Consider the following 13,445-nt stretch of genomic DNA (forward strand, 5'->3'; position numbering starts at 1 on the left):
TTGTATGTTTTTTGTATAATCTCATATACCTCATACCAATAGAGATAATTATCATCATTTATATATCATGGAAAGCTCTGTTGTGAGCCAATGTAGAATTTTCTTTGTACTCATTGCAACCCTAACAATAATCAAAATCTAAAGTGACACATGAGAATTAAGTTTTTTGATGTGATATTTTATCTTAGTACGATGACATGATGAGCTAGAGTACATAAGAATTTGAGGATTGAGTTTTAAGACATCATTTTATTGGAAGTATGTAATGGATAATCACAAATTTAGAATCCACAATGTACTTATTTGAGAATAAACCAACTTCACTGCTTGTATTGAAATTTCTTACCAAAAAAAAAAAAAACAAATTGACTTGGTCACAAACTCTCTTGTTTTTCTTCCAACACACTTACTTGAAATACAACAAAAAAAGTTATCCTATTTATAGGACTCCACAGAAGAATCTAGATCCATAAACTTTCATCCTATATGAACCTCTACATACTCTTCATACAATTAGCTCATCTTAAAAAGCTAAATAAGGTACTAGGTTCATGTACCTAGGAATTGTACATGTTTAATTTCTAATATATTATACATATACTTTGATTGAAAAGCCGGAGGAAAGATAGAACTAACTAATCTTATATTTCAAATAACAACCCGATGAATTTTGATGATTCTTTTTAGAGTGTAACAATAAATGACTTGCTATATTAGACTTTTTATACTTTTTGATAAGGACAAGAATGTTTGATAAACAATAAAAACTCTTAAAACTATAAGGATTATATATTGAATTATAGTTAAAGAGATGAGTAAAGTTTTTTACATTCTTCATTTGTTATTCTAAATTAAAGAAAAAGGCAGTAGCTTTCGAAAGTGCGTAATGTATGGTGGTGGAGAAACGTGGAGTTGGCGTAACATTAAGAGAACTTTGCACTATTACTGAAACACAGCTAAGTGTCTGTCCATTGGCCATTTGCCACAGAGAGAAACATGTGAGAGAGGTGGCTGGAATCCCGTGAGGCCATCCCCACAAAACCAATTTCAAATTATATCAACTTATGGTTTTGTGTAACAATCTTACTTCTCACGGGTTTTTCATATTTCCCATATCTTACTCTTCTCCCAACTTCCATTTTCTATTCTATTCTCTCATCTTTTTACTTGCATCTACTTTTTCTGGCCTGCAGGAGTAGTCATCTAGTGTTGGATTACTGTAATCTAGAACTTGAATCTGATTCAATAAGACATAGAGTAAGGACACTTAAAGTGAAATGAGAAGCCACCTCGTCCAATTGGATTGTAGCCCAAATACTTGAATGTGATTCAATAGGACATAGAGTAAGAAGAGGTCACTTATAATCTCAGGTTATTCAACACACATCTCGTGTAAATTTGTTAGATTGCACCCAAGACATGAATAGTAATAGGAAAAGATGCCAGTAAGAGAAGTGTACACAAAGCAAACAGGAGGATCACTTTTGGCGATGTTATTAATTAGTTATAATGTTCGAGAAAATATGTCATTGCGGAAATCAAAACTTTTTATAGTGCTAATCTAATACAATACATTAAGCTTGTATATGGATATAGTGAGCCCTATCAAACTACCCTAAAAATCTTTAAAATTACAACTACAACTATGAGACTAGTGTGAGGGCCGGGTTGCCTAATTAAGTATACCTTTTCCTTTTTTTTTTCCCTTTGGTAGGGCTATAGCGAGTCCTATGCCAAACTACTTGCTTTAGTATTTTTTTAGTTGGGTGTAAATTTGAACCTCCAATCTTTTAGTTGAAAATATATATCTTAATCAATTGAATTTTATTTGGGTTGTCACTCCTGTCAAGTTGATATAGCAAATTACACACCATAGAGCTCGTGATCTTTATCAAGACATGTGCTAATCATCGTGTCTTTCTCTCTCGTATATACTATGAAGAAGACGAGATAAAAGGGATAGAAGGTAAATTCTCTCTAGTATACCCAAAACTTTGCCGAAGTCCAGACTCAAAGCTGTGACTTAAGTATATATATTTGATGTGAAGCACCTCCTTGTCTTTGCAGGCAAAACTCTAACTGCGCACACTTCTCCAATGCCACTACCTCTGATCACCGTATATGTTTACATATATTAGTTGACAGTCTCCAATCAACTATACGGCTAAAATGACACAACAATATTAATTCTATGGCATTTATTGAATGTTTTCTCTAATTTTTCGTGTATACATATGGTCATACATTTTCAACAACTTCTCAATTTTATTTACTGAGAACTTTCACTTTTGATTTTAAGGTAATTAATAAGAGAGAAAAAGTATTTGCGTTGTTGGGGTTCAACTGTGCGAAGCCGATCTTTTCAAGGAATCCACGAAGGTCGACCCCAATAACTTAGAAAACAAACCAAATGCGAGGGTTCATTTAGAGGAAGGACCAATCCGAAGCGTAGACCGAAGGTCAGTCAGAAAGACTCCGTGCGACTAGGGAAATTTCCGGATGGGACAACTATTTGCTCCATTGACTGCTATAAATACACCACCGCATCACGAGTCTAGATATGAAATCTGTCTGAAACTGATCTATTAAGCTCGGATTATCTACCGACTTGGACGTCGAAGTGGTTCACCTCATTTGTAGGTATCCTAGGATTCGCTCTGTGTAGGCGGCCGACCTCCCAAGTCGTCTTTGATGCCTTGACAGATTTTTACATCTAACATGCGGTAATAGTAACTTCAATGTTCAAGTTAATCCATCATATTTCTTCAAAACGGTCTCTAGGAATTCAGGCTGAAAAGATTCAACAATGGAGTCTGTTGCACACATTTGTCTTTGTTTTCCTCAAAACTCTCTCTTCTACACCTTGGGCCTCACTCAACATGCTTCACATTCTAAAAGTTTGGGCGTTTTATTTGATCCTTTAAAACCCCAAAATCCCTAGCCGAAAGTGTGTGGAGAAGAAGAAGAAAAAAAAACAAAAAAAACAAACGTAGTTCTGGAAGGGAGATTCCAACTTTCGACCTCCATGTTTACACCAAAGAAATGTTTGGAATTGACAAGTTTACTACGATGCATGAGTAGTCTAAAAGAGGTTCTTAGCATCCATAATAAGTTCTAACGCAAAACTAAGGGTCCTACCATATTTGATTAGCAAAGCCCAAATATAACCCCCATTTTCCAAGTCTTAGAATCAATTGTATCAAGATCTACTAAGTTACTTTACTATGAAAATAAGTGAACTATGTTACAGATTCCAATAGTCATGTCTCAATAGTGTCTTAAACAAATGTAAAACTTTTTTTGTTTACAGTATGACATATACAAATCTAATCTTATGAAAATGTTATTGCTACATATATTATGCTCTTATTCACATGTTTGTACTTCAAATATGTAAATTCAAGATCAAATTATTTGTGACTATTGCAACATGCATTGTATTGACAAGGTCAGGAGAATAAGGTATACTAAATACAAAGCGTAATAACCTAAAGGGAATTTTGATTAAATATTCAAAAGAGCTTTCATTTGAACAGAATACAAAGGATTTTCACAGCGAGATGTTGCTAGTAAAATGGCGTATATCTCGACAATGGACAATGGGTACAATAAGTGCAACCCAAATGAACAGTCTAAGGGGCCACGTTCACTAACTAAACTAAACTAAACGCTTTAACTTCTGTCCTAAATTTCTGTGGTTTTTCAGCTAATTACTTTTCTTTGATGCTATATATACTTGTTAACACAAACAAATTACAATTGAAAAAATGGGTAAATACTGGATCATGTTAGAGGTGGAGCTTCAAGTCGAATGTAATCATACATTAGGCCTTGAAAAGGGCTCTGGCTTCTTGCCTGAGTGAGATAGATGGAGTTGTTTCCTTGCAGAAATTGGTCACCGGCTAAAGGTATGGAGTATAACCAGTAAAGTCCATGGATGCCATGCCTTGCAATTGCATTGTCCCCTCCGATCATCCCTGTCGAAAAAGCGGCCCGGTCGGACCCTCCATCGTTCAACCGAACCTTCATATCAAAACATTAGTACATTACATAGTATTGGTTGAACTAAAACCTATTTTCTATTTTTTTTTATTAAGAATATCATATCACAAAAGAGAGAGGATTCAAAACGACAACCTCTTAGAATAACTAGAGATGTCTTAACTATTTTGCTATAATTATGTTCCACAAACAATTATTTTCAATTTTGGTTCTTAAAACTTTCAAACATTTAAAACATGTATTTTTTATAAACCTCGTTGGGTTCTTTGATCTTTTCAATGCGAATTCTCAACATGCTCCCTCAAGATGGTGTCTCTTTTAGACTCATCAATCTATTGGCTAGATCTCATTTTTAAACCAGATGTTCGTTTGAGCTTATTGGACTCTAATATTATATTAATATTTATGGGGATTCATCTCAAAATTAATTGGTGATGAGAGAAGTATCCCATGTATCTGATATAAACCTTGTTAGATTCTTGATCTTACAAACATATATATATAATTTTAAACACTTTTCTATGCAAATACCTATTTATCATATAAATAAAAAAAAAGTTGTGTTTAGGTTAAGTTTCATAAATCAGTTACTCAAAGATTAATGAGAATTAAAATAATTCTCAATATTATTGAAAAAGAGTTCACTTAAGAATAATCTGCGCACGCTAATACGAGCTTAGCTCAATTGTTTAGGACATGTATTTCAGATAAAAAACCGTGTATTTGAACCCACCCCCACATGTTATGTTATTAAACTGTACTAAAACAAAAAAAAAAGTATACTCTACACACACTCTAATACCTGTAAGTTGCATGTAGCAGCAGATGCCAATGCAATCTGCAGTGTGTAATTTGCCGTTTTGTCCACGGTTTCCAGTGAAAATTTGATTTCCCAAGTGGTTGCTTCATACGTTTCATTCCCCACATTCCTTCGTAAACCAAAGAAGGCAAAATAACCTTAAATCAGTTACTGAAACACAAACCAAATGCGAATAAAAACGACAAACAGAACCGAAAACAACATCATCAACCCGGCCCAAAATTACCTGTTAACATGAGCATAGAACCAGTCCTTGCTACAATCATCCACACCAACTGTATAAACAAGATCATTATCTGGATACATAGCCGCATAACGTTCCCACAAGCCATATTGTCTAAACCTGTTAGTCAAGACCAAATTCTCAAGCATCATTAAGAAACTCAAACGTTGATTGAGACAAGGAAAATGGCTTTGGAAAGAACATAATAATAATAACAACTTGTCGGGATGGTTGTTGTAGAGCTTATTCATGAGGGTTGGATAAGGGTCGGGCACATAAAACTCGGCTGCAGTGCGGTCAGGAAAGCCGATCTCCCACAAGGTTGGACCCTGCCTGGGCGGGTCAAATATCATCACGTCCAATCTCATTTTAGACCCTAAATTTACAGATAAAATTAAATAAAATGAACGGTTTGGTTTGATTTTTGACGAAATTATTGAGAGAGAGTTGCTTATTACCAGGCTCGATTGTAATATTTGCCTCGTATTTATAATCTCCGATGAAGCCAGGGACAAAAGCATACAGATTGTAAACCCCAGCTCGGATGTTTTGGATAAAGAAGTTGCCATGATTGTCAGTTCGAGTCCAGAATTGATAGCCCTGAAAGAAATTAAATATAAGATATAAGTAATTACCACGTCATCATATGTGCTAAAAAGATTAAAAAAAAAAGACAGAGAGAATTGTAGCAGAGTAGAGAAAGTTATAGAAGAGTTTACTTTGGTTTCCCTTTGCCAAGATCCGGCAGGACCAGGCAATGCTAATCCAACGAAAGCATTGCTGGCACGCATCAGTCTCTTACTGATATACCTGATGGAAAGGAAACACATTTTCAAATGTTCTAAATTTAATCACATTCACAATGAGATGAGATAATTAAACTGACCAAATTGGTAGAGAGAGAGAGATACCCATCGCGGACTAGTAACCGGCCGGCGAGGTTTCCTCTTTGGTCGGAAGAAGGGAAGTCTTGAGATTGAGGAAAATCATATGGCCAGTCATTGACTTCCGTAGCCAACTGAGGAAAGTCCGAACCACACCACTTAGTGAACAAACACCAAGCGTCAAAGACTCAAGATTGAGAAATAGAGAAATTATGGACGTACCTGTTGTTTGGCATCTTCCCAGAGAGTGAGATAGAGAGAAGAATCTTGGGCGGCGGGTGGGAGGGAGTTGAGATACACGAAAACGGGGCCGAACACCTTCTTCCAGGGCTCCCGGGCTGCGAACTTCATGCCCACTTCCTTTCCGGCGTAGTGAGTGCTGACGAACATCTGCGAGGACGGAATAGTTTTGAATTTTGAACATCTGGAGGCATTTTCACAAACAGGTGGCGGGCGTGGGCGTGGTTGTGAGGAGTTATGGGACTTACGGAGAGAGTGATGGGGCCGGCGTGGGAGGTGAGGTCCTGCTTGATGGGTCCAGCCACCCGGAACTCGTCGCTCGGAGTGATCATCCAGAATCCGACCGGCGGATCGCTGCAGATCCAGCCGTGAACTTGGTTGTCCTTGTCCTCGGTTGAGTATTGGTACTTGTCATCCACCTGCACCACCAACACTGCCTCACTTCACTCTAACATAATATTTGACTGCTTATAGTTTTACTCACTAAATTTGACCATTCTTTACTCTCTCTTTTTTTAATTTTATACAACGATTTTGAAAACATAGAGATCCAATTTTTTTCAACTTTAAGAGAAAGATTATATGTCAATCACTGCTAAACTGTATTCATAACAATTTTTACTCTTTCTGAAAGCAAGTAAAAAAAATCTTGGTGATTAGCATAGGTTCAAATAAGTACGACCTCCTTTTTTTTTAATTATTGTGTTCTACATTATATTTGAAATTGAGTTTTTTTTAAAATTATATTATATTTATAAAATTTCGAACTTTGTACCATACTTAAATATTTATTTATTTATTTATTTGATGGTGTTATGAGTGAATAAATAAATCAAAGGGTAAATTGTGAAATTACCTCTCCTCTAAGCTCCTGATTGGCAGGATTGGTCAAAAGAACAGCCTCAGGATAAGCCAATGGCTCGCCCTTGTTACGATCTTCCATCGTCGGCATCACCCTCTGCCTATCGTCCGATACAGCCATGTAATCAAACCTAAACAGTAAACATTAACACACCATTAAATTAAATTTTTCACTCAAATTTTATTGCGCAAATAAAAATTTAAAAAAAATGGAGGAAATTGGTTTTGCTTTACTTTCTGCTTTGGAGCTTGTAAACGATCCTAACTTGATCCATTTCTATCTCGGGCCAACCCGTGGGCCTCTCGAATATCGCATACGTATAAAACCCAGAGCTTCCTCTCAGCAAAACGTACCTACAGCACACAAACGCAAAAACGACGTCACTTCACTTTCACGATCCCTCTCTTCTTCTAAAAATTACAAATTAAAAAAGTTACGTTAAAAATAAGAACTTATACGAACTACTTCTTTCATTGAATGGTATCATAATCTAAAATGCTCAAACAGTCATCCGATCCATAAATAAAATCCAATCAATTTTGATGAGTCAAAAGAGCCCCATCTTCAAGACATGTTAATATCCTATAAAGATTTATAATAGACATGATACCACTCTTAATTTATTTTGGGATGGAATCTCGTGAGCATTCATAATTTCTTCCTCACCTTTTGTCCACATTCACTGGAGCCGTCTGGTTCCCAACTGCGAAACTCCACGTTTTGTTAAACGAGATTTCCAGTTGATCCTCGGTTGCCATTATCACTTCAAAGCTCGTTCCTTTTAATCTACATGCCAAAAATAAACTTTTATTTAAAAAAAAAAAGGTAAAAAAGTAAAAGTAATAAATGGGCCTTGCTTTGTTGTTTTATTATACCTGTCAGTGGTAATGTGTTCGCCTGGATTGTTCCACACAGCGTCCCAGTAGCTGTAAATACCAACAAAAAAAGAAAAATAATAAAATTTCAGGGTTAATAATTAAATATGAAATAGTTTTGTTTTTCTGGGTACGTGAATTTACTTAATTACCCTCTGTTTTGCTCTTCGTTCTTGGTTTCTAGAAGGTTGTCGATTCCATTGTAGCTTAATCCGACCACGTCCCCGTCTGGAGTTGAAACAGTAACCTGGACTATTCCATTGTCCATTATTATCTGAACACAAAAACACGTAGTGGGTTCGTGTTTGGATGCCGAGAAAATAAAATTTTCATTTTGATGGAAAATTGGTTGGAGAAAAAGATACGAGCAGTGTACTTACGTATCCACTTTTTGTTTGAAGCTTGACAACGTTGAATAGCCCCGAAGAGTTGTTGATGTCATTGCTCCTTAGAAATCTCCTGAATTTGTGAATAATCTCGTGAGATGCAAATAAAGAGCCTCCCTCCCAACTTTGGATTTGTATAATAATAATAGGATATTTAATTATACAAATTGGATTTGTGTGGTATAAATGAATAAATCAATATTCAATCTAAAAGCTTGAACTAATGAATTATGAAAATTTAATTTATATATTGAATATATTTTAATATCATAAAATATAGAGACCAAAGTATATTCTAACATTAAAAAAAAAACTATAATATAATAAAGCTTTACCCATACCAAACCCATAAATGAAAGAACTCCCAAAAATGTAAGGTAACAAACTAAAAAAAATGACCACATTCGATAATTACTCTTGAAAAAGCATTTTTGTAAGGATGAGGGGATTAAAGTCAAAATAGCATATTTGGTTTTTATTTTACCGAGGATAATGGGGTGGGTGGGCAACACGGGGAATTTGGATATGCCAGCTGGCATTCAAATACCTATAAACTACCTGAAAAGTAAAGTTATAATAATAAAAAAAAAAAAAGAACAGAAGCTAAGTTCTTAAGGAACAGTAAAACTGCTCACCGAACACTTGTCGTCATTTTATTGGTCCAAACATCGAAAATTGCCCCGTGACAATGTGGTGTACAAAAAGAAGAGGAGGAAAAATAAAAATATGAAAAAACAGAAAAAAAAAAACAACATAAAATTCCTGTGGCTGTGGCCGTAAAGAAATCATTCCCTTCATAAGATCAAATATGTGAAGTATAAATGAAATTTAACGTAAGTAAACAATATTGTTTCGAAATCACTCTCCACATTTATAATAAAATTTAACATTTAACCAAACTATATGGCTCGGCATTTATCTTGCATAAGAACCAGAGCCCAGCTGCTGAAACATTCAGCTATTTACGATAATGCCACTTTCCTCATTACCCAAAAAATGCATGAACAATAAGAAAATTAAGAATTTTATTTTCTAAATTTTGAAAGTTAGAAAATAAAAAAGATGAATTAACCTCACAGGGGTGGTCGGAATCCGAAAGCCATTGTCGTAGAGAAAGAAGAAGAAGAGGGCGGCCGCAGCAGCAGCCATGGCTGCGAACCAGAGGACCAAACCCCATGGCTTCATTTAAGAAATTAACCTGAGAGAGATTAAACGAGAGGACAAAAAAGGGAAAAAAAATTATATGTTGAAACAAGAACTCCCATTGCAGAGAAAACTCAGAGGATGGTGAGAGTAATTTAATTACCTCTGTTATGGCAAGCAGTTAGCTACAGTAAGAGCGTTTTAACTCTCTCTTTAATGGAGTCAAATTAAACCAAAAAAAAAAAAAAAAAATTGTAACTTTTTTTTTTTTGGGTTTTCTTGAGAATTCTGTTGAAGCTGTCACGTGAACATATATATAGGAAGTTGGAAAGCTGAGGCATGAGCTGACACATACATTAATTTCGATTTCTTGTAAATGGAAGATGAGAAGAAAAACCAAGGTGTCTTTTCGCATTGTTTTATGGAATTCGATTTATACCACAATTTGAATTTGTTGGATTTTCAACGTATTTTTTCGTATGGTTTATGGTATTAAACCGAAATATTGACCACTTTTAGTTTGGTCATTGGTCAAATTTATTTGGTGTGTGCTTTGGGTTAATTAATTTTATGCCTAACTCATTTTTAACTGAAATTTGAATTTTGGGTTCTCCATTAAGAGATTGCATAGTTTGTTTTGCTAGAAATGGGCTGAATCATTGCCATAATCATAAAATTTTATTATAATTTGTGGACTTGAACTTGAAATTTTCATTTCAAAATAGGTAGGCTTTTAACAAAAAACGCTTTTCTTATGTATCAAAAAAGGGGAGAAAAAGTTATCGAATTCTCTTCTGTAAGAGGGTTTTATTTTTTTGCCTTTTTGTAACTAGCTTTCTATATAAGGTTTGTTTTATTATTTTTTATCAGCGGAAATAGTTTTGAAATTTAGGAAATATAAAAGATTTAAAAAAATATATATATATATTATAAATTAGGGATGACATCGAGGTAAGACAGGATGGAAATTACCTTCCCAGCATGATGCCCCGTTCTTTGACTTTTGAGAAATTAAGGCAAGTATCTCTGTATGAAGGTTCCTATTTCGGAAATTGGATTTTCCATAAGGAAAATTGCTTGCCTTTTGTTTTTCTTTTCCTAGTTTTAAGTCTTGTAATTTAATAATAATTAAATAAATATATAAACGAACTTTGGAGTTCAAATTTATCTTAAATTATTAGAAATTTTAAATTATTAAAAATTTGTAATAGGTAGTTAAAATATTTTTCATATTTATAAATATAGTAACAACTTTTGAGTTTTGTAAATATGTCGAAAGGTTTGAAATTTGATCTTGTTTTTTTTTTTTTTGTTATTTTGATTTTATACTTTTATATTTTAAAATATATAGATGGTATGTTGAATCAAGAATTTGAAAACTTAGTCAAAAAAAGGTTTTCCACGTTACCCAATTCATGGGATGACTTGTTTTGACCCAGAAGAATCTCAATTCATGGGGTAACATGGAATGGGATTAATCTGCTTTGACCATGATTTTCGTAGTTTTATTTTTTGTTTTACCCAAAAAATTTCATGTCAAGAGACGTCCTTCACATATATCTATGATCTTTTTACTTTTCTAATCTATGTGAGAATTTTTTCACGTTATAGAAGCATAAAAATTTGAGAACCCATGTAGAAAATTTATGGATGATTTGGTAAAGGAGAAAGAAAAGAATTTGGTTGTGGGATAACGGAGGAGAAAATTAAGCACAATTCTAAAAAAGAAAAGAAAAAGTCATAAATGCAGAAAAGAGAGAATTTGAAACGCAGGTGGCACGGCATCGGGTTGCGCACCACAGGTGAGTGCAGGGTTCGGCGGCATGACACGCAAAAATGGCGTAATATTATGATTGGCAGCGCCACGTTTCCGAATTCCGAGAGTGGCCGTGACGCGCTTTCTATGCGCTGTGGGGAAAAGTAAATGGGAAAACGTACCGCCGCTCCTCTCTCTTGCCCAAACTATATTCCCACTTTTTACTTTTTCACTTAATATTGTAATTTTCATTTTACAAATAAATTAATTTTCGAATTTAAAATTAAATTATAAATTTAGTCGATAATACTTAGTTACGTGTATGATGAAGGATGTCCTACCTGTCACAACCACGTAGGATAGGTTGGTATTATAGACATATAGTACAACAATACGTTGTTGGTTTTGTATGACATAGTAACAGACTTTTTTTTTCTAGGGTAGTATAGTGATAGACTTTTTATGTGACATCATCAAGTCTTGTGCCTTATTAGGTCTATTTCGATTACGATCTCGTCTTATCTAGTTGGACTACGTTTGGTCTTACTTGACTATAACCTACATGGACTTGGGGACTTCTCACTTTGTTGTCTTACGTACCTTGGTGGCTTTAGTTAGTCAGATTATGTCTCGTCTAGTTATTTCTGGTGTAATTTAGTTGAAGCATAACTGTTTATAAAAAAAAAGGACGAGGTCAGACTTGGTCAAGGTCGAACACGTAAGTCTTGTTGATTCGAAATGCTACGGAATGACCTACACAAGAAGGCAAACTCTCTGATGCTAAAGTCAGTGAAACAGCTCGAACTCAATAGTAAGTTCGAGGAGAAATTCGATATCTAGTGTGAAAATGGTGCCCTCTATTTATAGGTTGGAGATCCGACAAACCTTTCGACCGACGGTTACTTATATCTATACATGTCAGACTTGACATGTCGGTCCTTGGAGTAGATCCATCTTTCCATGAGAAGAATATATCGAATGATTGGTGAAGTCTCCCACCTCGGAATGTTCGAGGTGGACTTGACTTAGATTATCGCCTACTTAGGTGTATCTTTGTCCTACACGTGGCATAACGATTTTTCTCCTCGAACAATGATCAAATTAAACTAAACTAGCTAATAGCTTATGGTCTCCGTTGGTAGTTGAATGATGACTTTGGTTGTCTCACCTAATTGAACTAGGACCTATCTAATAGCTTTCGTACTCATTTTAAGCCACAACCATGAGTTTCTTGATCTCACTTAATCACTTAATTTTTCAAATACTTAGAACAGTAATTATACTTTATGTTGTTTAACCCATGTGAATTATTTTTAATTTGAAAATCTCACTCATGTCACGTAGAGATTAAATTTGTAATTTAACTAGATTCATACTTTAATTAAGTCAATTTAGGACTGAACAATAACGTGAGAGTGCAATTTTTCAGTTTCCTTTTTCTCATCTCATTCTCCTAGTTAAGTATAGTCTCTATAGGGTTAATCCGAACCTAGTTTAAGTGGACAAAGTACTATTAATACTATCTCAAAAGTCAATAATTTAATCCAACTTACAATTATTGAACTCTAACCTTAGTGGAAAGATTTACCAGTTTGTTTTATATATTAAAAGGAGGGGCAAGCATGGGCAGATTCCTGGAATAAAATGGTTTATAGGTTTAACCGTTAAAGAGGCTGCCATGTGCCCTACTAATTCTAGTTAATTTAACGTGCAAAGCAACCATAGTCATTCCTTATTATGTACACACAAAATAAAACCATAATCTTGCAGTTTCCTTTTGGCAGTTCCACTGAAATGAAAACATTTCAATTAGCCATTTCTCATGTCGGTTTTACATGTGTTGTTTGATTATCTTCACATTCCATGCAACTCTTAATTTATAAGAATATTATTGCCAACAAGTGCATAGCTCAACGGGTTAAGACATAGGTATCCAACTATGAGGATGAAAGTTCGAATTCTCACCCCTACATGTTGTACTAAAAAGAAAATTTATAAGAATATTATTGGAGTATCAAATGCTTAAAATTAGCACCCATTTAAACTTAGTTGGATTAATTAATGCATTATACATTTGTCCTAAATCCCAGGAGTGTGAATCCCTCACTTCATGTATTGTTAAAATGTAAAACTAGAAGAAAAAGCTAGCAAATTTTCATTAGAAATTAGATAGGTATGTTTGGGAATAATACTTTTCAACTAATTGGATGGATTTTTTAAAATAATGTTAAATTAAAAACTTATTTGCAAAATA

At 34.5% G+C, this 13,445-nt stretch overlaps 1 protein-coding gene across 4 annotated transcripts; it reads right to left on the reverse strand.

The window, feature by feature from the left end:
- Positions 1-3,468: 3,468 nt before the first annotated feature.
- Positions 3,469-9,715, reverse strand: LOC111008408 (uncharacterized). Of its 4 annotated transcripts, XM_088119021.1 has the most exons (17): positions 9,599-9,715; positions 9,365-9,490; positions 8,287-8,365; positions 8,059-8,180; positions 7,907-7,957; positions 7,698-7,817; positions 7,265-7,384; positions 7,026-7,161; positions 6,418-6,588; positions 6,152-6,319; positions 5,957-6,063; positions 5,765-5,855; positions 5,504-5,645; positions 5,265-5,421; positions 5,049-5,165; positions 4,805-4,931; positions 3,469-4,023 (listed from the first exon to the last, which is right to left on the reverse strand). In XM_088119021.1, exons 2-17 carry the CDS (start codon positions 9,475-9,477, stop codon positions 3,784-3,786), a joined length of 2,061 nt encoding a protein of 686 aa, XP_087975147.1. In that variant the 5' UTR covers positions 9,478-9,490; positions 9,599-9,715; the 3' UTR covers positions 3,469-3,783. The 4 variants fall into 4 exon arrangements, with proteins under 4 accessions (XP_087975147.1, XP_087975146.1, XP_087975145.1 ...); XM_088119020.1 differs by having other exon boundaries at positions 5,049-5,421; positions 8,059-8,153; XM_088119019.1 differs by having other exon boundaries at positions 5,049-5,421.
- Between the last annotated feature and the right edge of the window lie 3,730 nt (positions 9,716-13,445).

This window comes from Momordica charantia (assembly GCF_013281855.1).
Source record: "Momordica charantia cultivar OHB3-1 chromosome 10 unlocalized genomic scaffold, Mcharantia_2.0 BLBB01000010.1, whole genome shotgun sequence".
Taxonomy (NCBI): domain Eukaryota; kingdom Viridiplantae; phylum Streptophyta; class Magnoliopsida; order Cucurbitales; family Cucurbitaceae; genus Momordica; species Momordica charantia.

Bases quoted from the DNA above. Each gene is read 5' to 3' on its own strand.
- LOC111008408 (XM_088119019.1), bottom strand. From the start codon at position 9,477: ATGAAGCCATGGGGTTTGGTCCTCTGGTTCGCAGCCATGGCTGCTGCT. The intron at 8,181-8,286 runs GTAAGTACACTG...TTTTGTGTTCAG, and splicing joins TTCAAACAAAAAGTGGATAC to ATAATAATGGACAATGGAAT. The intron at 5,646-5,764 runs GTAAACTCTTCT...AATTTCTTTCAG, and splicing joins CTTGGCAAAGGGAAACCAAA to GGCTATCAATTCTGGACTCG.